Genomic DNA, 24,504 nt, shown 5'->3' with positions numbered 1-24,504 from the left:
GCTGGACTGGATGGTCCTTGTGGGTCCTTTCCAGCTCAGGATATTCTGTGATTGTGTGATTACAAGGATGGGAAGTTCAATGAGGTGGAGAGCAGGAGGGGTTTATGCACTCTCCTCTGCTGGGAGGTGACTGGGTCCAAACCCTTGGAGTGACACAGGCTCAGGGAGGAGTTAACTGGTCCAACTGGGCTGTCAGACTGTTTGTCCTGCCTTGATACCTGAAATGGGAAGGGGGAGCTGAAATTGCAGCTTTATTTAGGTACAGCATTGAAGTGCTTACACAGCCTTGTGTACATGTTTGAGAGCACACTGTGGAAAGAGCTGGGGAAAAGGGCTGAGTTTTTCCTGTGACCTGCCAGTACGATTTGTGCTGCAGATTTATAATTGTATATGAGCGATGAATTCATTTGCTGTTTTTATTTGTTTTTTAATGAGTTCTAAATAAAATTCATATTTTAGAGACACAGTATTCCATTATACTTTGCATCCGTCACTCCATGGAAACAGCTGAGCACGAATAATATGATTTATTTCATCTTATTAAATTTGATAAGGAATTTCTGCGTACTTCCACTCGTTTCCCAGGGTGATACTTTGAATTCTTTTCTGGAATTATGCCTCTTGTTAAAGGCTGTCCCTTTTGCAAACCAGCTCTTCCACAGATCTCCGGTTCAGCATGGCCCTGTGCGATGAGGAGAAGAAATTTCGGCAGCAGAGGAGAGATAACATCATGCACAGCATCAAATCATTCCTAGGAGAGGAAAACAGCAAGAACTTGACCACTGCCCGTGATGTAAGTCTGGAGAGTTCACACCAAGTTTAGCATCACCTTTGGAATGCTGCATTTGCCTTTCAGAGGAGTGACTGAGGTGTGTGAGGTGGAAGGATTTGATGCGAAGACAAGTTATAGAAGTGGAAAAACCTCTTTTTCTGCTATGAACATACAATATTTAGGCTGGACAGTAATTTTTTCTTGGCTCTAAATTTATAGATTAATGTTTAAGGACAAGGGGGAATAGTTTTAAACTAAAAAAGGAGAGTTAGATGGGATATTGGGAAGAAATTGTTCCCTGTGAGGGTGGGGAGGCCCTGGCTCAGGTTGCCCAGAGAAGCTGTGGCTGCCCCTGGATCCCTGGGAGTGTCCAAGGCCAGGTTGGATGGGGCTTGGAGCCACCTGGGCTAGTGGAAGGTGTCCCTGCCCATGGCAGGGGGTGGCACTGGATGGGCTTTATGGTCCCTTCCCACCCAAACCATTCTGAGATTCTGTGATTCATTTGCACTGGCACCTTAAACAAACTGCTCTTAACTTTTCCCTTTGGAATTCCATGCTTTGTGAAGGTGTTGGCTCTGAGGGGAGATTGCCATCTGCAAAATGCCTTGAGGGTGTGTGAAATATCTGCTGCTCCAGAAGCCTGGGATGGCTGTGGGCACTCACCCAAGGCAGAATTTGCCCCTGCATGCTCAGTACCCAGCCTGTGCTCTATGACCTTCATATTAAAAGATTAGGCAGGAAATGAGCTGGTTTAATTTTAGAATCAGCTTAGAAATCATTTTATTCTCTCCCTTTCTTCTTTTCCTTCAGCCTGCTTTATTGGATTAGGATTGTGAAGTTTATTTCCTTGATAACATGAGGAACTGCAGCTTTAACAATGGTGACTTGGGTCACATTAGAGACTTGGAGAGTCCCAGAATGGTTTGGGTTGGAAGGGACCTTAAAGCCCATCTCCTTCCACCCCCTGCCACGGGCAGGGACACCTTCCACTAGCTCAGGTTGTTCCAACCTGGCCTTGGACACTTCCAGGGCTGGGGCAGCCACAGCTTCTCTGGGCAACCTGTGCCAGGGCCTCACATCACAGTGAGGGGGAGGGTGCCAACCCCTGCTGATGTCTTCAGTGATTTCATAAAACACTGCATTATTTAGAGTTAATTAAGGAGACACCTGGTAGAGATCCACTGATTTTGTAGCACCTTTTCCATCCTCCTCTTTCTTCCTTGCTCTGCTCCCAGAATTGCGATGGGAACACTGTGTGTATGTGGGGCATGAATTAATTTGGGTTGACTAATTCATTGCCATTGTGCATTTTAATATAAGCAGAATGTGACAGTCTCTTGCAGCTGACACTGAAGAATTCCTTTTAAATTTCGATGAAGTTTTGAGCAGCTGGTAAATGTTTTATTGTTGTATACTTTTGAACTGCCAACTCTGTCTTGCTTTGTAAAATGGTGCTTGTGTGAGCTTTCGGAGGAAGATGAAAGAATTTAACAAGTATTGGGCATATTTTATTTGTAGTGAGATAAATTGTATTGTGAAGGAACATTTTCAAGGTTTCTTAATTTTCACTTCAGTTATTTTTATCTAATTTTATTTATTTAACACATCAGATCTTACCAGAGTAGGTATTTGTAAATGTGACACTGGTCTATTCTATAGCAGAATAGTCCCTTTCTCAGAAAGGGTGTGGATATTCTGCCAGGATCCAGTTAGAACTGGAGTGATACTCAGGGCCTCAGGTGATGTGTGTGAATTACTGTAAAGGCCAAGTAAGATTTCATGTTCTTTTTGTCCTCATCTTCCCTTGGTATCCCTCACTGCCTCAAATACTGAAGTTTTATCAGTTAAATTGCATCTTCCCAGACAGTAACTGTAGGTTTATCAACCCCAGGAAGGACTGAGGCAGTGGGATCCTCCCATTTTTCAAATGCCAAACCTGTATTTCTAAGCTGACTTGTCAGAATTTTTAACTGCTTCTAGCAATGAAAAAAACCTCTTTTTGTTCAAATTAAACTGTAGTTTTACTTTTATTGCTACAGGTAGAAGATAGCAGGAGGGATTTCTCGGATGTTTGGAGTCTTAACATGAAGTCAGGGAACATGTTGAGTAGTCTTAGCTGTCTGTGAGTCTTGATGAATCTTAAACAAGTCACTTATTCAAAGTCCACCCAAGTTGCTTCCTCAGTGAGTAGCTCCATGTGTGCCTTGCAGGGATGCTGAGCGACTTCAGTAACTCTCAATTAATTAGACAGCCCCAGATGGGGAAGTGACTACTTGCAGATTTCCTTCCTTAATCCTGAGGCACATTCTGCAAACACAGAGGAGGAGATTTCTTGTACCTGTGTTATTGCTCAGTTTATTTTTATCATTTTTCTTGCTTTGAGCAGTTTTCTAAAGATACTGTAATCATTTAAAGAAATCATACAGTTCTCTGTGGCTGGATTTGCAGAGCAATTTTTTAATAATCATTTCTATGCCCTATGGCATTTTTTTTCCACCACAGGCATTCAGACTTTGTGCACTGTGTTTCCAGGGTATTTGGATAAAAACATCTGCATCACTCATTCCCAAAATGAGATTTAATATGGCTCAGCTTTTTTGCTCCATTACTGGAAGATAAGATTGAGATGCCTTTTTCAGGGCTTGCTTTTCTTCAAACAGAAGTTGTTTCCCAATCCTTGCCATTTTGCTGCCCAGTTTGCTGGTGGAGCAGTCAGCACCTGAGATGAGGTGCCTGTTGATTGAAGGGGAGCTGTACAACGGCCTGGAGTGATAAAGCTGAAGGAGGGCAGGGTTAGATGGGATATTGAGAAGGAATTCCTGGCTGGGAGGGTGGGGAGGCCCTGGCACAGGTTGCCCAGAGAAGCTGTGGCTGCCCCTGGATCCCTGGAAGTGTCCAAGGCCAGGTTGGACAGGGCTTGGAGCAACCTGGGCTAGTGGAAGGTGTCCCTGCCCATGGCAGAGGTGGCACTGGATGAGCTTTCAGGCCCCTCTCAACCCAAACCATTCCATGATTTGATGTTCCTATGTGTGGTGCTCAGCCAGTCCACACAGTACATTGTCCCCTGGATCCTAAAACAGTGCAGATGTCTTGACAAAACATTTAGTGTTGTTAAAATGTTCAGTGGAGTGTGTTTGGAGGATATCTGAGCTGCTTTGCTCAGAATTAGTTGTGTCCCTCAGCACTGTGCTGTGCAGAGCAGCTGTAGGAAACGGTGGTTCTGGTGGTTCCCAAATGGGCACAGCCATGGAGAATGGGGGGTGATGGTGTGGCCAGGGATTAGAGCATTGGGCTTTTGTCTCCAACACTTCTGGATTCGATTCCCTTTTTTGCTGTTGACTCACGGCATCACTTTCACATGAGTCACTTACCCTTTTGGTTTGAATTTACTGATGTGCTGGAATGGGTTTAGTACCTCTGCCCCAGTTTCACTGGTTCTGTACAAAGGACTTGGGGTTCAGGGCATGTCTGTGGAGGAGTGTGGGTGCCTTGGTATCCTCTCTTTTCTCCCTTCTTCAGTTGTGAGGTGGCTTCTTGGTTCTTTGTCCTGTGTGCTCTGGCTGCAGCCACTTCCCCCTGCCTCTGCCCTATTTGTCCTAGAGGGCAACTTGTAGGATTGGTGTATTTGATTTCAAATTTTACCATTTCGTGCCCTTAAACATGTTGGAAACTGAATTGGAGCTAAAAAGCTGCCTTAAGAAACCTGCCTGTTTCCTCTGCAAAGCAGGAAAGGACTCTGAACCTTCATCACTTGACTTATTCTGTAAGTGAACTTTATTCAGTGGGCTGAAATAAATGAATTAAACGTGCAGGAGATGCTTCTCTTCAGTTATTTGTTTTCCTCATTTAAAAGTTTTATTTACTGTGCAAAGCCCAGGGTACTGGGGGGGGCTCAACCTGGAGAAAAGGAGGCTCAGGGGGGACCTTCTGGCTCTGCAACCCCCTGACAGGAGGGGGGAGCCGGGGGGGGGTCGGGCTCTGCTCCCAGGGAACAAGGGACAGGAGGAGAGGGAACGGCCTCCAGCTGTGCCAGGGGAGGCTCAGGTTGGACAGGAGGAGGAATTTCCTGCTGGAAAGGGTGGTCAGGCCTTGGCAGGGGCTGCCCAGGGAGGTTTGGAGTGCCCAGCCCTGGAAGTGTTCAAAAACCATGTGGCACTTGAGGACATGGTTTGGTGGTGAACATGGTGGTGGTGCTGGGCTCACAGTTGGACATGATGATCTTAGAGGTCTTTTCCTACCTTAACAATTCTGTGACGGTTCTTTGATCCATGTCCCCCTCGGTATCTCCACCCTCCCCAGTGCAGGGCTCCGTGGTGCCCAGGGTTCCTCTGGATCCAGCTTACAGGAAGTGTTTGCAGTCAGGATGTCGGTGACTCTCCTCACCCACCGTTCATTGCTCATCTCCATAACGGATTTCTCTGCATCCTGAAGGACACTCAGACTTTCCTTTGTGCCTGTGCCTGTTCACCCATGAGCAGAGTGGTGGAGCAGTGGTGCTTTGGAAGTGCTCTTACATGGTTTTTCCAGGCTTGCACCTGCAAACCAACATCTCCATCCTGTTGGGATGTGTCTGGTCAGGTTGAGTGGGCAGTGGTTGGTTGTAAAGAGCTTTCAGAACCTAAGGTACATTATTAAAAGTGTGATTACTGACTCTGCTCCTCTGTTCAAAGCAGCTGCTCCACTATTGGGGTGTTGGCTTAACAAAACAGGCACATCCTAAATCCTTACCTGTGCTTTGTCATTTTTTGGATAGATATCTATCTCTCTATTCATGATGAGTGCTGGTGCCAAGGAATACCTGTGGTTTCTATTACTAACACTTATGAGGGTGATCAAATAATATTACTGCATCAAGAATAAGCAGTTTTGGGGGACTGGAAGCCTCTCAACTTCCTTAGTTGTTGTTCATGGTCATGTCCTTGTGACAGTGCGTTGTCAGTCCCCAGGGAGTGTCGTGGCTTGGAGTGTGGAGTCTGGAGAAAGGACCAGAACTCAGGAGTCACGTGGATCTTTTCTTATAACTAATCCCATCTATTGGCACCTTAAATTGCCTTTCGGGGAGATTTTTGACAGATTACCAGTTTGATCAGATAGGGCCTTTCTGCCCAGCTGTGCCATTCTTTTAATGCTTAGTAACCACCAAGAGGTTGTTGCTTTATTACCACTGAAGAGTGGAAAATTCTTCTGGGTTTTGGAAACTGGGAACCAGATGGGCCCTTTGCTCAGGCCAAAACACGTGATAGTGGTAGCAAGTGAATTTTTGTCTGATTTTGCTTCTTTTTAGATACTCGGGGAAACTGTGCAGTGGAAGGGAACAGCCTTGCAGTCAGGCTGGGAAGTAAGAAGGAAAGAAGTAGAAAATAAACCCCTGTAGATACATTTTTAATATGGTGTCACCATGTCTGCTTGTCTCTCTCCTGGTAGCTGAGGAGTTGTACAAATCCACATAAATTCCTGTTACCTGTCTGGTAGTTTTTTGCAAGGTAGTGGTAAATTTGAGACTGTCCTCATGCTATGTAGTAATATCAGATGTTTTTATTACAAAATGTCTTTTTAAACTCCTGGCCAAAATAATATTTGTCTCTCTTCTGTTTCTGATTAGTAACTTTTACTGCTTTTGGCTCTGTCACAAAGATATGAATTGGGTTAAAGCTGGTGTTAGAATTGCTTTAAAAGTGTTTGTGATCTTGTAACCAGATAGTTTATTTAATAACTAAATTTAATATCTTCTCTATTTTGGATTATGGATAAGGAGGACAGACATTCTAAAGAAATTCTGACTATGTTTTGGTTTAGAAATCTTGCTACAAGTGGTGACTTCTTCAAATAAATTCTAAGTCTTCAGATACCAGGCAATTAAAGTTGTAAGTAAAAGGGCATTGTGGGGGCAACAACTTACTGATGCTGAGACCTGATGTGGTTAGTCACTAAATTTGTAGGTAGTATTTTCAGGTCTGAAGCAGTGCCACAAATCTGTACAAGTGAACTGAACTTGAAATTCTGTATGTTTTGGCAGCAGACAGGAAGCTAAGGAGGGTCAGAATGACAGTATTTGACTCTCACCATGTATTTTACTCCTTGACCAGAAGAATCAGACATTACTTCTGTGTGCCTGTAAGGAACCTGAATAGGAGGAGTCTGCACAGGGGGATTTCCCCTTTCAGCAGGGGATTAAAATCCCTCTTGTGAGGACCACAGGCAGATCAGGAGACAACTTCTGGTTTTCAGAGAAAACCATTTCATCCCACAGTCTGAATCTGACTGGCACAAATCCCTCGTGATATTTTCTTTCTGACCACGACCCAGATATTCCCCAAAAGAAGTATCTTTGGTTGCATCCTGATGTCTGAAATCTTCCTCATTAAATTAGGCAAGTCTCTTCATGAAGGTGTTCTTCACTTTGGTCGGGTGGATTCTTTATTTTCCCATGGACCACCTCCATCAGCAAACTAGGCTTCGTGGTCAGGAAGCCCAGGGTCTCACTGGTGTCACCACTTGAGCCTGACAGCATCTGCTTGAGCTGTTGCTCTTCCAGAGTAGAAAGACCAAGACCTCAGGCTGCAGCCTTGGGCACCTGTGCCCCTCCTTCTTTCTCCAAGAGGGGCAAAGCCCCTCTCATCTGCTTGTGTTTGCACCTCCTGAGGTGCTGCTGGTGCAAGATAGGGAGGGAGCTGGAAGGAAGTCTGCTCTGCCCCTCTCAGACTTTTCCAGCTTGGCAGAACCTTCCATGCTGCTGGCTGGTTCCTGGCTCCCCTTGCTCAGGATCAGCAGAGCTTTCATTCCCTACTTCAGTCCAAGAGTGCTCCTGTCATCCAGCAATTTGGGAGGAAGAAGGGGCTGTGAGTTAATGACATACAGACTCATGGCATGGCCTCCCATCAGGGGCTGAGTGCACTTCTGGGTGCCACAGTGTAGGAAAGATCTCAAGGTGTTGGGGAGTGTCCAGCGAAGGGACATGGAGATGGTGAAGGGTCTGGAGGGGCCATAGGAGGAGCAGATGAGGGCACTTGGCTTCTTCAGCTGGAGAAGAAGAGATTGAGGGCAGAGCTCCCCAGGGTCTGCAGCTCCTCCCGAGGGGCAGCTCCAATCCCTGCTCTGTGTGAGCAGGGACAGGACCCAGGGAGTGGCTGGAGCTGTGTGAGGACAGAGGTTGGATCTCAGGAAAAGGTTCTTCCCCAGAAGGTGGTTGAGCACTGCCCAGGCTCCCCAGGGCAGTGGGCACAGCCCCAAGGCTGCCAGAGCTCCAGGAGGGTTTGGACAACGCTCTGAGGGACAGGGTGGGATTGTTGGGGTGTCTGTGCAGGGCCAGGAGTGGGACTGGATGATCCCTGTGGGTCCCTTCCAGCTCAGGACATTCTGTGATTCGGTGACATATAATGTTTATTTACCACTTGTAAGTGTTTATAGGAGCTGCTGTGGTGATACCCTGTTCCTCTCCTCTCTGCAGGTCCCAGTCATAGCGATCCTGGGCTCGGGAGGTGGATTTCGTGCCATGGTGGGGTTTGCTGGAGTCATGAAAGCACTTTATGAATCCGGAGTTTTGGACTGTGCCACTTATATTGCTGGGCTCTCTGGATCCACCTGGTAAGGACTTTGTCTTTTGGTTTGCTTCAGGTTTTCTTCAGGAGGTTCAAGAATGAATTTTCATGAGGGTTGACTTATTTCTGTGGTTAAAATCAACAGTAAATTTTAAACGTGCACTGTCAGTGTGGAAAAGAGAGAGAGACAGCTCTCCTGCAGCAGTGGGGCAAGTCACTGACAGAGAGTAGGTTTAGATTGGGTGTTGGGAAAGAGTTCTAGTCTGTGAGGGTGGGCAGGCCCTGGCACAGGTTGCCCAGAGAAGCTGTGGCTGCCCCTGGATCCCTGGAAGTGTCCAAGGCCAGGCTGGACAGGGCTTGGAGCAACCTGGGCTAGGGAAGGTGTCCCTGCCCATGGCAGGGGGATGGTCTTTAAAGTCCTTTCCAACTCAAACCAGTCTGGGATTCTCTGAAGTATGGAGGTGTTTCAGAATGCCTTGAAGGGTGAGGACATCTCAGGATCCAGGTGATCTTCCTAAGAGCTTTGAGAGCAGGAATGGATGGAAAGAGGTGCCACACATACACACCCTCATTTCTATGTCAGCCCCCAATACTGCATGTACCAGGACTGTGTAGCTGATTCATTCATCTCCATAACCAAAATATTAGGAATTCAAGCTGTTGGAACAAACCCAAAGTATATTTTGTGTGTTGTTTTATTTTCCTGATGAAATGTGGAAAAAAAAATCCCTTATGATTTGAAGCTGATGACTCAATCAATCCAACATGGATTGTATACTTCGGGAGGGCTTTTCAGAGCTTCTCTGATAGGTCTTTTGCTCCATTTCAGACCCAATAGTCCCCTTCTTAGTGGATTTATTGGGAATGCCTAGGATCTGACTGCTATGCTTCAGAGCATCCCACTATGGATTGCCTTGTCTCACTCCCATTGTCACTGTTTAATTTAGAAATTACATTGGTTTTTAGTCAGATGGGAGTGAAGATCTTCCCAGATGCCTCAATCAGGCTGCCCTAATGAGGTAGGTATGATGTCCCTGTGTCTGACTCAGGGAGTGCTGCAGCCCAGTTACAGGAATAACATCCACAGGAGAAGATGAGAGTGATGTCAGTGTGTGAAAGGGGCCTGCAGGCAGCAAAATGCTTTGAACCCCAGAATCCTGTCTGCCTCAACCACTAATGACTGAGAAGGTTTCTCTTCTCCCTGCCCAGTGCTATGAACCTGTTGCCTTTCACCTTCTTGGCTCTTACAAAAACGATCCCAAATTACACTTATTACAAGCATCTTATTACAAACATTGAAACTATTTGTTTGGACGTTTCTGAGCTGAAATGATGTAACATATTTTAAAGGTGTGTCGTTTTCATCAGCCAAAAACATCTGACAAATTCAGTTTCAACTCCTTACCATCACACTTTGTTCATTCAGTGAAAAATGGCAGACTTCTTTTTGACTAGCTGTAAAATTTGGTTTTAATGCCACTGGACCAGTTTGCAGTAGAGGATTTTGCATCCTAAGAAAATTTTGAACTTTTTAAGGCAAAAATATGTGTCAAATGTGTCCCAAATGTCACAAAACAGGATTTTATCATAACTGTACCAGTTTGAAAACTGGAGCTGCATCTCAATCCGATTTAGGGCCACCTAGTACAAGAAAGGTATTGAAAAACTGGATTAATTCCATTAGAGTACCACTGAGGCAATTAGGGGACTGGAGCATGTGAGGAAGTGGGGCAGCTGGATTAAAGGCAAAGGTAGTGGTGGGGGGAGATCTCACCGTTACCTTCAGCTTCCTGATGAGCTGTAAAGAAGACAAACTCTTTTTGGAGACCCAGAGAAAGGACAAGGAGTAATTTGATGAACATTAAGAAATCCATTTTGCAGTGAGAGTGTCCAAGCACTGGAATGTGTTGACCCATCCTGACTTGACTAGGCTGGGTTCGGTGTCAGCCTCTCTCTGTCTGACTCAGGGGATGCTCATACAAGAGCAGAACTTGACTGAACAGAACCCTGAGCAACCTGAGCTGACTTAAGTTGGCTCTGGATTGAGCAGGAGGTTGGAGTAGAGACCTCAAGGGTCCTGCCAGTCTAAATTGTAAGGTTATGTGACAGTGTCTTTTCTTTGAGAGGAAGAGACTTTTTGTTGGAATAGCCTAGTATAAGTGAGCCTGGGATGAGTTTTATCCCCTGGTTTAACGCTAAGGAAGCACCTGAATTTTGGTTCCACACATCTTAACCTCAGGAGTTACTAATTTCTTTGAAACAGATAATGACCAGTCCTGTTCCTTGTGTGGGGTTTTTTGTCAGTTATTTTCCACTGTTTGGAGGTTGCTTCCCCAATTCCAGACTAGATGGAAGCTTTCAGAATGCCAGGAGGTCTTGAAATGCCAGGAGTGTCTATGAACTAGAGTAACTTTCTCATTTGGATTGGACCATAAAAGGTTGACATCCCTGAATCTGGGTTTTCTATCACTAGTGGTGGGGGCAGATTTATCACTGTACATTGAGAGGCCTGGATGTACTTTGTTCAGAGTTGTGAAAAGCATGAGAGATCATTTGGCTGGATGAAGAGCAATGGAGTGTGAGAAACATGGAGTGTGTTTGTAGGGAAGGGTTTGTAGTCCACACTCTGAACAGACGTCAGCTCTGAGGTCTCTTTTTGGGAAAACCCAGTTGTGAAGACGTAGCTGATCTAATGTAAACCTATAAAATCTGTGTTAAAATAGATTATCTGAACTGCTTCAGTCAGAAACAGATATTGGAAACTGTTGGATTTGAACAAATTTGCTTTTGCTGTCTGATGTCACCTCTTCAGCCTTTCCTTGCTTGATGAATAAATAAATTGACACTTTGACACTCCCTTTCTTTTTTTTTTTTTTTTTCCCCATCCAATCTAGTACTTGGGACTAATGCTCTTTTCTTTTCTTTCCTGAAGGGTGGAGAATTCCTTTCCTGGCAGGAGAGACAGGTTTTTGCTTGTCCCCTCAGCTGCATGCCTAACCTTGGAGCAATGCATTGACCTCCCTGGGTGTTTCTGCCATCTCTCTTCAACCTTGTGCTGATTCTCCATCCTGCACTTCCCTTTCCCTGCTCCCATGGAAGCTGCTGCTGTTGTTGCACCCAGGAGCTGACGTGCATGCTCAGCTTTGGTGCCTGGGCCAGAACCATGAGTCAAGTTCTTGCATCACACGTGGGACAGATAAACTGCTGGGCAGTGACCTCAGGACCAGGCTGACTCTGTGTGTCTGAGCTGTGCCTGCACTATGGGATGTGTACCTGAGCCAGGTCATTGAGTAAATAATAGTAAATCAGTCTCTGGGAGATTAGGACAGCCTATCTTGAGCCTTGGTGTTGCTTAATCCAACCAGGTGAAAGCCACAGTTTCCTGCACGTGTGGCTAAACTGTGTTTTTGAGTAAACTGAACTTGTTTCTCAGTAACACATCAAGATTTGCCTGATAGGTCTCTTCTGAATCCTCCCAGTCAATTAACGCTCTGCACAGGTTGTACTTACTGTGCTTCAGCTTGTTCTGGAAGCATCCAGATCCTGGAAAGCAGTGCAGTATTGCAGCCCTGAATGCCCTCAGGTCCTGGGCTGATCCCCCAGCGTGGGCAGCAGGGCAGGGGGGGATTCTGCCCCTCTGCCCCCTCAGCTGAGACCCCCCTGCAGAGCTGCTCCAGCCCTGGGGAACAGCCCAGCAAGGACATGGAGCTGCTGGAGAGAGTCCAGAGGAGGCACCAAGATGAGCAGAGGATGGAGCAGCTCTGCTGGGGGGAAAGGGGAGAGAGATGGGATTGTTCAGCCTGGAGAGGGGAAGCTTTGGGGTGACCTGATTGTGGCCTTGCAGGACATGAAGGAACTACAGGAAAGATGGAGAGAGACTATGGACAAGGGATGGAGGGACAGGACAAGGAAGAATGGCTTCAAACTGCCAGAGGGCAGGGTTAGATGGGATATTGGGAAGGAATTCCTGGCTGGGAGGGTGGGGAGGCCCTGGCACAGGTTGCCCAGAGAAGCTGTGGCTGCCCCTGGATCCCTGGAAGTGTCCAAGGCCAGGTTGGACAGGGCTTGGAGCAACCTGGGCTAGTGGGAGATGTCCCTGCCCATGGCAGGGGTGGCACTGGATGAGCTTTCAAGTCCCTCTCAACCCAAACCATTCCATGATTTGATGTTCCTATGTGTGGTGCTCAGCCAGTCCACACAGTACATTGTCCCCTGGATCCCAAAACAGTGCAGATGTCTTGACAAAACATTTAGTGTTGTTAAAATGTTCAGTGGAGTGTGTTTGGAGGATATCTGAGCTGCTTTGCTCAGATGGAACTGGTTGGGCTTTAAGGTCCCTTCCAACCCAAACCATTCCAGGATTCCATGATATACTGAGATATTGTAGGAGTTTTTGGATAATGATAGTGAATTGGAGAGGGACATCTTACAGTGAAAGAACTGTGTGTGTCTACTTCTGGGACCTCCAGTCTGCCAAATTTCAGTCCTCTGACTTGAGGAGCTCCTTCTACAGCTTAGGGGGATTCTTTCTGTTATCCCTTAAACAGATAAATGAGGACACTTTAGTCATTTCCATCATACACATATGGCAGTGTATGCTGATTGTTGGATTGTGTGCTTACATGTAGAACAAATGGTTTAGCTTTCTGTGCCTGGAGAAAAAAGAAGGGACAATTTACTGTGTAAATGGTAAGTAAATGAACCTGATTTGATCAGTAATTGTATCAAATTATTTATGAGTTTATTGTAGCTTTCAGGCAACTGCCACTGAAGCAGGTTTGATACTCGGCCTGTTTTCCACTGCAGGTACATGTCAACTTTGTACTCACACCCAGACTTTCCAGCAAAGGGCCCAAAAGAGATCAATGAAGAGCTGATGAACTCTGTGAGCCACAACCCCCTCCTGCTGCTCACTCCTCAGAAAGTGAAACGCTACATCGAAGCCCTGTGGAATAAGAAGAGTTCAGGGCAGCCTGTCACCTTCACGGATATCTTTGGAATGCTGATAGGGGAAACACTTATCCATGATGTGAGTTCTGGGCTTTCCTTATCACTGTTAGGGTTGTGAAATTATTGCATAGTAACCACTGTTACTACTTTTTTTTAAATGACCTTGGTAACGTTTGGCAAAACGTGTTTAACAATAGAAATATTTAAAGTTATAGCCAGACAGATACTGGATAAGACACTTGTGAAATGCTTTCCTTGCTCTGGGGGATGAACTCGACCTCTGAGTACTTACAGCAAGCTCTTGACATTGTGTATCAACATTAAAATTCCTGCTCAAACCATTTCAACAAAATTTACGATGTGGTGTGACCTCTTCATGCACAGTTTGCTATAAAAAAAGCAGCATTTGCTTAACAAAGTACTAATTTCAAGTTGAACGATCCACATCTCTGTCTGTTTTTATGTGTTTTCCTGAGAAAAGAGACAACAGGAGAGCTTCATACTGTTGTATTTTGTTATTCAGCAATCCTGCTTGGGTCAGTTAGGGTTGGACAATCCTGGCTAAATCAGGCACACAGAATGCAAGTCCAAATGTGTCAGGTGAGCAGCAGTTGGATTTGATCTTATGGCGAGATTGAAATGTATAAATGGAGTCACAGATGTGTTTTATACAGTTGTGTCTTTCATGAATATAAATTGTTATTAGGCTTTAAACAGTTAAAATACTGAAAAACAGGCAACACAGCTCTTAGTGACAGATATACAGAATTCTGATGCTGAAGGGATCTTGATGATGGTGTGAGGTTGGTTGGATGTCTCTGTTTACTAAGGGATTAAATAAAAACCCAGATGTTGCTTTGTCCAGCAATTCTGTTTGCTTTTTGGCCATGTTATTTTGGCTTCTGTAATGTGTCCTTCTTTCATCTTCCTCCTGTGTCCTCTCCCACTCTTTCCTTCCTGAATTGTGCAGCCAAAAGGTATTCAGGCAAATTATTTCCTTGTACCAATTCTTCTGTTTTTCCTAGAAGTAACTGAGTTTGTCCATTTTCCTTCTCAAATTTCAGAGAAAGGAGGAGTCTCCCAAGTCTTCATATAAATGTAAAAATAGAAATATGTTTATATAAACATATAATATATAAATATAGTTTAGATAATATATCTAAATGGCAGAATATATGTTCTATATGTTCTATATGTTCTATATGTTCTATATGTTCTATATGTTCTATATGTTCTATATGTTCTATATGTTCTATATGTTCTATATGTTCTATATGTTCTATATATGTTCTATGTTCTATATATGTTCTATGTTCTATATATGTTCTATGTTCTATATATGTTCTATGTTCTATATATGTTCTATGTTCTATATGTTCTATGTTCTATATGTTCTATGTTCTATATGTTCTATGTTCTATATGTTCTATATGTTCTATATGTTCTATATGTTCTATATGTTCTATATGTTCTATATGTTCTATATGTTCTATATGTTCTATAAATTTTATGTATTCTACATTTTATATATTTATCTAGAATATATATAAATATATAATATAATTATACTATATTTATAAATAGACTATATTTATAGATATATTACATATAGATACTGATATATATAAACATAATAAATAAATAAATAAATGCATGCATGCATGCATGCATGCATGCCTTCATAGGATCTGTTTGGAACTGATCTTTCTTTCCTGCAGAGAATGGACACCACTTTGAGCAACATGAAAGAGAAAACCAATAATGCCCAGTGTGCTCTGCCACTCTTTACGTGTCTCCATGTGAAACCAGACGTGTCAGAGCTGATGTTTGCAGGTATGGCTCCAATCTGGGTGTTGGGTCACTTGTGGGAAGAAGAGAGAAGTGTGTGTCACACAAAAAAAAATGCCCCTTTTTTAAAGGAGGGACATGGAGCTGCTGGAGAGGGTCCAGAGGAGGCCCCAAGATGAGCAGAGGGTGGAGCAGCTCTGCTGGGAGGGAAGGGGAGAGAGATGGGATTGTTCAGCCTGGAGAGGAGAAGCTTTGGGGTGACCTGACTGTGGCCTTGCAGGACATGAAGGAGCTACAGGAAAGATGGAGAGAGACTATGGACAAGGGATGGAGGGACAGGACAAGGGGAATGGCTTCAAACTGCCAGAGGGCAGGGTTAGATGGGATATTGGGAAGGAATTGTTGGCTGTGAGGGTGGGGAGGCCCTGGCACAGGTTCCCAGAGAAGCTGTGGCTGCCCCTGGATCCCTGGAAGTGTCCAAGGCCAGGTTGGACGGGGCTTGGAACAACCTGGGCTAGTGGAAGGTGTCCCTGCCCATGGCAGGGGGTGGGACTGGATGGGCTTTAAGGTCCCTTCCAACCCAAACCATTCATGTGGTTCGGGATCACTTACTTGGGCAGGTGGATATTCCCTGGATTGGTGCAGTATTTGCACCAAGGTTACAGGGCTGTGGAGAAGAGGCATCAGATGGATGTATTCCTTGTGGCACACTATGGAACTGAACTTTTTCTTGCCTTTAAGATGCATCTTTTCTTGTAGGTGGAGAGAAAATAGCCTGTATTTTGGGTCCACAACCTTTCATTTCTCTATCATTCTTGGATTTGGAGACTTGTTCGTAGACCATTTTGGAAAACCATTGTTTTTTTAACCTGAAAATAAGTCTGACACCATAACAGCCCTGAGAAGTGGGAAGTGGTGGCCAGGTTTTGTTCTCTATATGTTAAAAAAGTGATTTCCTAGCAGTTGCAAAGAATATTCCTTCCCCTTGAAGGAGCTGAGCAGGAGTCAGGATAAAAAGGAATCTGGTGTCTCCAACAGGGAAAAACTGCTTAACATTAGTGTATCAAAAACCTTAAGGGAAATGTCTTCAGTCATACAGGATTATTCCCCTTTCTAAGAAGGGTGAAAGTAACACTTAGACTTGATGATCACCTGAATGATGCTGTGATTAAAATGGAACAATTTAGATATATTGCCTGTTTTTTACCTCTTGCCCAGTGTCAACTGCTGTTGGTGATGCAGGAGTGGCTTTTGCTCCTATTTAATCCATAGGTTTTAATCCCATCTAGAAACCTCAGTTTAGAGTGGGTCCAGTTGTGCAAGATGCTACACAAAGGATGTGTCTGTCTATATATAATTCTGTACAGGACTGAGAAGGGAAATACCAAGTGGTTTGCCCCAGGTTTATAAGTCATTGTGTTTCCTAAAATGATTATTAGGAACAGTTGCTCTCAAAGCTTTGGTTGTAATGGAAAATGAGGTGTAAATTAGGCTAAATTTGTCATGGGAAAATGTCTTTAACTTTCCTACTTAAGAAACTGATACTTTTTTGTTGGAAAATAGAAGTATATTGAGTTTTAGATGAGCTGCTGTTTTTCTGCATTACTTATTTACTGCTTTAAAAACATCTTTAGTTAAGAATGACTTTGTCTAAGCAAGACCAGAAGCACCTGAAGGCCTTACTTTGGTCTAGAAAAGGTGTTGCCTCTGGCAGTGGATCTTGGGTTTGCTTTTTTGGGTTGTCATCTATATCATTCTATAGGGTGCTGGATTTTATTGTTTCTATTTTAGGCTTTTTCCCCCTCTTATAGGACTGAACAGTTTTTCCTGATGTGAAAGATACAGTAAGTTTTGAGCAGAAATATTTATTTACACTTGCTTATTTACTTGATTATGGTTGGAGGCAAGACCCTTCCCTGTTGAAATGTGTTAATTATATCAGATAACAAGATCTCCTGTTTCCCTCACCAAGAGCATTTGGGACCCCATGTGGTGTGGCCTACCCAGAACTGCACTCACCATTTTAACTGAACATTAAAATTAGAGTAATTTAGTTAAAGACAGCTCTTTACTTTAATTATGACAGCTTCTGTAATGATAAAAAAATTACCTGAAGATACTGGTGTCCAGGGTTAAAGAGGGAGTGGAATTTAATGTTTGGCTTGGATTTGGGGGGGTTTGTTCTTGACAGTCATTACAGTAAATTTATGTCTCTGAGAATGAGTCTGAGAGTGAGTCTGTTGCTCTCTAAGTGCTACGGAATTAATTTGGGAAGCCTTGAGGGATAAATTCCAGGTTTCAGAGGGACCTTCCAGTCTCTGTTAGTGGCCACTGTCTCAAGGAGCTTCTGGAATGGCAGAAACTAATGCTGAAGCCCTCTAATTCTAAGGCAGAGACTTTATTTCCCTAAGCAGGGTGTGGGATCTCAGAAATTCTCTTCAAGCTGAAGGTGGACTCTCAAAGATTAAATTAATTCTAATTCTCCATTCAGCTTTGTTACCCCCTGGTTCTAAATATCTAAATATTGGCCCATTCATGTTTATACAGCTAAAGGGAAGTACTGTGCCACCTGCACTGGGTCTTCAAAGGAATTTCCTTCTGCTCCAGCGAGTGTGAAGATTTGGGGGTGGTTTATTTGGAAAACACTGTGTTGTGTTTGACTTAACATTGGTGACCACTGCCCTGTGAAATGAAACTCGCTGCAGTTGGGATTAAATCTTTCCTTTTCAGGACAAGTGTTCACCTCATGTTCAACAGGAATATCCTGAGGGATGGATGGCATTCCATGACGTGGGGGGATTTTTCAAAGCTGTCTCTTTTGCCTTTCCATTGCAGAATTATTTCTGACTTGCTTACACGAGCAGTCAAATCAATCACTGCTGAAAATAGGGAAGGGAAAACAGTTGAATGGGTGAAAGACTAAAAATGTAGGATAAATTTGGTTTGTTGTTTGCTTTTTGAAATGAATTCTCTGATGTAAGTGACTCTACTGGTATCAAAGAAAGTATTTCCAAGTCAGCTAAAATCCATTTTCAAAGAAGGCCTCCATCAGTAGAACGTAAATCACTTCTGAAATTTTCTGCCAAGATCAGAAATGCATTGAATATGAAATATTCCATATTTTTCTTGAGCTCTGTTCAATAAAAAAGGATTTAAAGAAATATTTTTGGCAGTGTTAGAATTCATGTTTATCAGCTGCCTCTCAGCTTTGCCTTTGCATTTTAGATTTCACCATAAACTAGTTTTGGGTGGAATCCAAATACCTCTCCTAGAATATTTCACAACTTCTGTGATACTCAATCATTTTTCTGCCACTTTTATCCCTGCTTTTCACATTTTTGATAGAATCACACTGAAAGAAAAGAAACTTGGCCCTCAGACCCACATTACACTTGGTGTGGCAGGGAATTATGGTGAGGCTTGAGATGGAAACCAGATGTCATTGTGTTTTTCTCACTCGTGATCACTCCTTTAATGCTTCTGGTTTTACAGCCTCATTTTTTTTTCACCAGGTTGATTGTGATAACAGAAAAGGAGACTGAGAATTCCTTCCCTGTTGAGACATCACTGTCCTGCATTTGAAATCAACATTTTGGCTTCTTCAAAGCCTTCCTGTTGATTATTTAGCTTCTCAGTTCACTACAATTTCTTTGCTTGCACAGAGGTTTCATTCATTTCTGTGTTTTCCTTCTCATTTCTCAACCTATTCAGGTTGAGATTGCTGACTAAGGCCAATTTTGTTTCTGATTTTGCAGACTGGGTGGAATTCAGTCCCTATGAGATTGGTATGGCCAAATATGGCACTTTTATGTCTCCTGATCTGTTTGGCAGCAAGTTTTTTATGGGGACAGTGGTGAAGAAGTACAATGAAAATCCCTTGCATTTCCTCATGGGTGAGTATGTGACAGAAAGAGGCTTAAAAATAAAAATAATTTCAGTAGTTCATGGACAAGGGCTTTTGAATGCAGTCACACAAAGTGTGAAGAGATTAATTGGAAAGATTTCACAGACATTTTTTTGGCATTTCTTGTTTCTTTGTTTCTTGTTTTGTTTCTGGTTTGGACATCTGAGCATGTTCCAAAATCAGAGGTGTGTTCAGAGAGCAACCAACTGCTTAAATAGATTATTAAAATATGTGTTGGTTTTTTTTTCTTCTACTGACCTCCATTCATTATTTATTTCCCTTTTCCAGGTGTTTGGGGCAGTGCATTTTCCATATTATTTAACAGAGTGCTTGGTGTCTCCAACTCTCAGAATAAAGGTCCCACCATGGAAGAAGAATTAGGTAATATTAGTAAATAATTCTGCTGTGCAAAGCAATTACTGCCAGGATTCAGTGCAGTCCTCCTCTGTGGGAGGATGGCACTGCTGGGAGTCATTTAATTAATTACCTTTAATTGCTGACCTTGCAAGATGCTGCAGAGGTAGGGAAGGAGGGTTAGGAGTGTTCTTTTCTTCCTTTCGCTTTCGTTTCTGCTCAGTGATGCTGCATTACATACACATATCCAGCTCTCCACAGGAAGTTCTTAGAATCTAACTACTCTTTTTATGTTATGCTGATTTTTGGAGATCAGAAGCTGACAAGGACTTAATAGTCACTTATGTAGTCTCTTGACACTGCACTGTTTAATCAAGGGATTACTAAAATAGTCCTAAATTTTATCATCTCTGGATTGTTAATGTTCCATTCTGCCCACAACCTCCTGGTATCTGATTTAGTGATTTTGGTTTCATTCCACACACAAATGGTATGATGACTGGAAGGAAAGAATTTTAGCTTGGTTTAGATGGACTTTATGGTGTTTTATTCAAGAATGTAGTTAATGGTGAAAGGTTTTTACACTTCTGTTTCCCATTCAGAGGGCAGCATTACAAGGAAGGACCTGGTCAATAAATAAATTGTACTTGACAGCCAGATTTTTCTGAAGAGGAAGAAAAGAAAATGGATATTGAGATGATTTATAAAAAAAACCAAAGCAGAGAAACCAACCCAACAAAAAGCCCACACTTGTCCCTTGGGTGTCTGTGTCTCCTAATTGATGGAATTCAGCTATTTGATAACCTCCTTATTTATGGATGCAAATGAGACCTCTGGGTTCCTATTTGTGATGAGTGTTAACACCTGCTCCTGGAGGATCCCTGTCCATAAATGTGATCATGGAAAAGTGTGTTCCTGCTTTTTAAAGATATCGAGAGACAGAATGTTACCTGTCATCTCTGACTCATTTCACATCTCAGTTTAAAAATACCCTGGGAAGTGGGATCAGCTCTGAAAATATTAAGGTGGCTTCAACCCCAGAGCTGAAGATGTCCCAGTGACACCTTGGGACCACCAAAGTGAAGGCCAGAATTCCAGGGGACATCAGAAGAGCTGGTGCTGGCCACAGGATGATGTGTAAATCACACCTGGGAGGGTAAACAATGAATTTTCCGTGGGGGTTGCTGTAAAGAGATGATTTGATATCCACAAAAATGCATTTGTTGGCTTTGTCAGCCTCCATTTCTGGTCAGGGATTTTTGTTTTGACCTGTCTGCTCTGCCGTGGCTCAGGAATTTTTGGGTGTTTGTCCATTGAGGGCGTTTTTGAATAGTCATTGAGGACCCACTGAGTGCTGACAAGTAAAATTAGTGAAGGAAAAATGTGATGACTCAGCTTTTGTGATTTTTGTGGGGACTTTTGGAGTGTGGGATGTAAATCTAAGGGGGCATAACCCTCTTTAGAAAATAATTTCAAGTGCTGGTCATCTGTATCCAGTATTCATTCCCAAGCATAATGAAGCTGTGGGTTTATACACCTGATATTACAGTGACTCTGTCTTCAATTTTCTCTCCCACCTTAGAGGAATTAAATTTAGACTTAGCAAAAAAGTGCAACATGTAATTGTCATTGCTTTAATACTGCACTGGGTAGAAATTACAACCTGTATTGGAATTTGCAGCCCAAAGAATGGGAATGCCACCAGCATCTACTTATCCTTCTATGAGAGAAAAAAAAAAGGTGTTATTTTATTTTATTTTCACTTTTTAATGGAAAAAATCAAGTAGTTGATAATACTTTCATTGGGAAACAACCCACATTCAGTTTATTTTAACTGGCCTCAAGTGGTTGGACTTAATGATCTTGGAGTTCTTCTCCAACCTTAATGATTCTCTGACGTTTCTATTAGAGATGATTCCTAACATACGTTTTACTAGGGAATAAAGGGGTTTAGTCTTCAAAAATCTTCCCCTGGATACGTTTTCCTCACTGGAATTCAGTGCCTGGCTCCAGTCTCTGTAGGATAAAAGCTTCCAAGATGAGGCTACTCATAAAACATTGGGAATCTACTGTATTTCAAGAAAGGCTGCCCTCCACAGTTAATGAAAATTATAATACTGCCAATCTAAAATCCATTCTCACCTGATTTCACCTCCCCTACAAAGCTGACCTGGGGAGTGGAATGTGCTGCTGTGTCAGTGTTCATTTTGCCTTTGAAAAACAAAGATAAACCTCCCGAAATGCAGATTTTTGCCAGGGAAGTTCACTCGTTTTTGGCTTCATTTCTCTCACTTGATGTTCTGAGATGCAAACCATATTTTCTACCTGTTTAACTGCACTGCCTTTATTTTTCACACACACTCCAACAAAACTTTCATATTATTTTGGCTTTTGTTCTCCCAGTGTTTTTAAGGGTACCCATTCATACATGTATGAATGATGTTAAGCATTCCTTTTTTTTTAAAAAAAAAGCAGATACTTAACAGAGATTAGTGTTTTCTTCCTAGTTCACTAGGAATTATTGAGAGGACAGAAGCTAAACATCTAACTTTTAATCACAGGGAATGAAGTGTGTTGCACACGTGGTGCAGAGGGGGGTGAGAGGTACTGCTTTGGGATTACATTTTGCTTTCTCAGCCCCAAAATTGGAGGCTAAAGCCAATATCTGCTGCTGTAATGTCCACAGCAGATCCAGTCTTTTCAGCTGTATTTTCTATTGCAAAGACTGGGCCAGTTTTGTGACTCAGATTGCTGTGAAATTCTGAGCTGTTTTGAGAGTTAAAACCCAGCAGTTTAAAGGAATTTTATATTTCTTTTAACAGAAAATATCAGGCTAAAGCACCTCGTAAGCAATGACAGCTCAGACAGTGAAGATGAATCACAGCATCCAAAAGGTAAGGAAATGATCAGTTTTCATTTCCTAATTTCTTTTTTTTCTGCAGCTTTTGTATAGCCCAGCAGGGCTTCCCAGAGCTCTGGAGTTCCACATCCACCCCAAAATGTGGTTTGCTGAGCCAGTGAGCTCCAGAGGTGTGTTCCCAGCAAGCAGCTGAGCTCAGAGCCACGTTGGAGTTGTCACCAGCCCAGCAAACTGAAACTTTCCATTGTTTTCAAGGGTTTCTTGATCAAACACTCACCTGAGAATGGTTTTAATTTGTGGTTCCAGCATTCACAGGTGTCTTCTAGCACCTGTAGAAATGACATCTGATACAGGAAATTCCCAGAGCTTGGCTCAGTGTTTGTAACAGTACCCAAATCCAGCTTCCCAGGACAGGCACAACCACAAAGGGAGTGTTGGGAGTGGGAAGAAAAGATCTGATTGAAAATTATCTTGAAGTATCTAAACCACCTGGGGATTTCTGTGGTTTTAATCAGGGACTCAGTCTCAGCCTAATAATGCTTTCTGATGATGTTTTTGGAACCAACAATGATTTTCAACTGAAAAAAAACCCTGGTTATAATTTTAACAACCAAAACAAAGATGGGAATGCAGCTGTTCGTGATTTCAGGATCTACAGGAAGAAGAGAAAATCCTGTGTCATGAGACAGGGAATTATGTCACTACCTCAGTTCCATGATTACTTCTTCAGTTCCCCCTATGTGTAAAATAATTTTGTAGGTGGTACCACATCTTGTGTTTATTTGTGGGTTTCCTGTTTAATCATTACAGCCAGCACCAAACACTCCATTTCCCTCATAGTTTGTAGCCATAGTGAACTACCTACAAATCTGTGATTGCAAACACTTGGCAATCCCTCTCACTTCCATAGAATGTTGTACAGATACTGAACCTCTTCACTTTATGGTGCTCGTTTTCTCCCTACTAATATAAAAAATTAGCTCCATTAAGGCATGGATTAAAGAGGCACATTTAAAAGCTGGATTTAAAGTATCAAGCTTGAGCCTGAATTATCTTCTTATACAAAACACCCCAAAAATTTAAGTTTTGACAGTTTATGAATGCAAGGTGGTGCCAATCCAGGTAATTTTTACTGTGAGCTCTAGCTGCAGACATACAAGTCTGATTGCTTCATTGTGCTCTTCAGTTAATTAAAACCAGATATTAATTGTAGTCTGCAGTTTACCGTAAGTGTATTTTCAGATATTTTAGAATTCCCATGCTAATTATTTTTAATTTGAATTATTTTAGCGTTTCCATGCATTCTTTCATGCCTTCTGAAGGAAAAATGGGTTTCTAGGTACCAGCAAAGGGTGGAGAAGGCTGTCAATGCACATCCAGAAGAATTTAGGTCTACACAGAGCACAGATTTTGGCAACTCAGGTCTATCTGTCCCTGAGCCCAGGAGAGTTGCATTCTGAGTGCTAGCACAGAGAAAGCCTCGTTGCCCTCATCCAGACAGGTCATCTAAGAAGTTCCCAATGTATTTTCCTGAGGGACACATCCACACTATTACACTGCAGATGAACAGTCGAGGGTGGATTGTCTCCGTTCCTCTGAAATGGTTGCAGCAAAGCTCCCTCCCTGAGCCCACAGCTCACTGAAAGGATGCTGTGACATTGTTTTTCCAGGTCCTTTGCTTTAGCAGCCCCAGCAGTGTCGTGCTCAGCCCCGGCTGGGGTGTCGTGCTCCCCCCGGCTGGGATGTCGTGCTCACCCCGGCTGGGGTGTCGTGCTCCCCCCGGCTGGGGTGTCGTGCTCGCCCCGGCTGGGGTGTCGTGCTCGCCCCGGCTGGGGTGTCGTGCTCCCCCTGGCTGGGGTGTCGTGCTCCCCCTGGCTGGGGTGTCGTGCTCCCCCTGGCTGGGGTGTCGTGCTCGCCCTGGCTGGGATGTCGTGCTCACCCCGGCTGGGGTGTCGTGCTCACCCTGGCTGGGGTGTCGTGCTCGCCCTGGCTGGGGTGTTGTCCTTGCCCCTGCAGGCACCGGGAGCGCCGAGGCCCGGCCGGAGCAGCAGGAGAGCGACCAGGAGAGGAGCCAGGAGAGCAGCCAGGAGAGCTGGGTGCAGCGCATGCTCATGGCCCTGGTGGGGGACAGTGCCCTCTTCAACACCCGGGAGGGCCGTGCTGGCAAGGTGCACAACTTCATGCTGGGGCTGAACCTCAACAGCTGCTACCCCCTGTCCCCCCTGGCAGAGCTGCTCACCCAGGAGTCCGTGGAGGAGGACGAGCTCGACGCGGCCGTTGCAGGTCAGTTCACAGACAGTGCTGGGTGTTCACACCAGGAGGTTTATAAAAGCCTGTA

General features: G+C 43.7%; 1 protein-coding gene across 2 annotated transcripts in view; it reads left to right on the top strand.

The window, feature by feature from the left end:
- The window catches only part of PLA2G4A (phospholipase A2 group IVA), a 61,984-nt gene that overhangs the window by 27,238 nt on the left and 10,242 nt on the right, over positions 1–24,504 (top strand). Inside the window, exons 6-14 of one of the 2 annotated variants that reach the window (XM_039384357.1) lie at positions 652–793; positions 8,220–8,356; positions 11,243–11,275; positions 13,117–13,339; positions 14,979–15,093; positions 18,804–18,941; positions 19,241–19,333; positions 22,129–22,200; positions 24,183–24,449. In XM_039384357.1, coding sequence (XP_039240291.1) covers positions 652–793; positions 8,220–8,356; positions 11,243–11,275; positions 13,117–13,339; positions 14,979–15,093; positions 18,804–18,941; positions 19,241–19,333; positions 22,129–22,200; positions 24,183–24,449 — 1,220 coding nt within the window. The remainder of the gene's footprint in view (positions 1–651; positions 794–8,219; positions 8,357–11,242; positions 11,276–13,116; positions 13,340–14,978; positions 15,094–18,803; positions 18,942–19,240; positions 19,334–22,128; positions 22,201–24,182; positions 24,450–24,504) is intronic. The other variant, XM_027749412.2, reaches the window with a different exon arrangement.

This window comes from Pipra filicauda, unplaced genomic scaffold (assembly GCF_003945595.2).
Source record: "Pipra filicauda isolate LSUMZ 115617 unplaced genomic scaffold, ASM394559v2 scaffold347_size1265977_pilon, whole genome shotgun sequence".
Taxonomy (NCBI): Eukaryota; Metazoa; Chordata; class Aves; order Passeriformes; family Pipridae; genus Pipra; species Pipra filicauda.
This window is presented reverse-complemented; position numbering and strand designations above follow the sequence as displayed.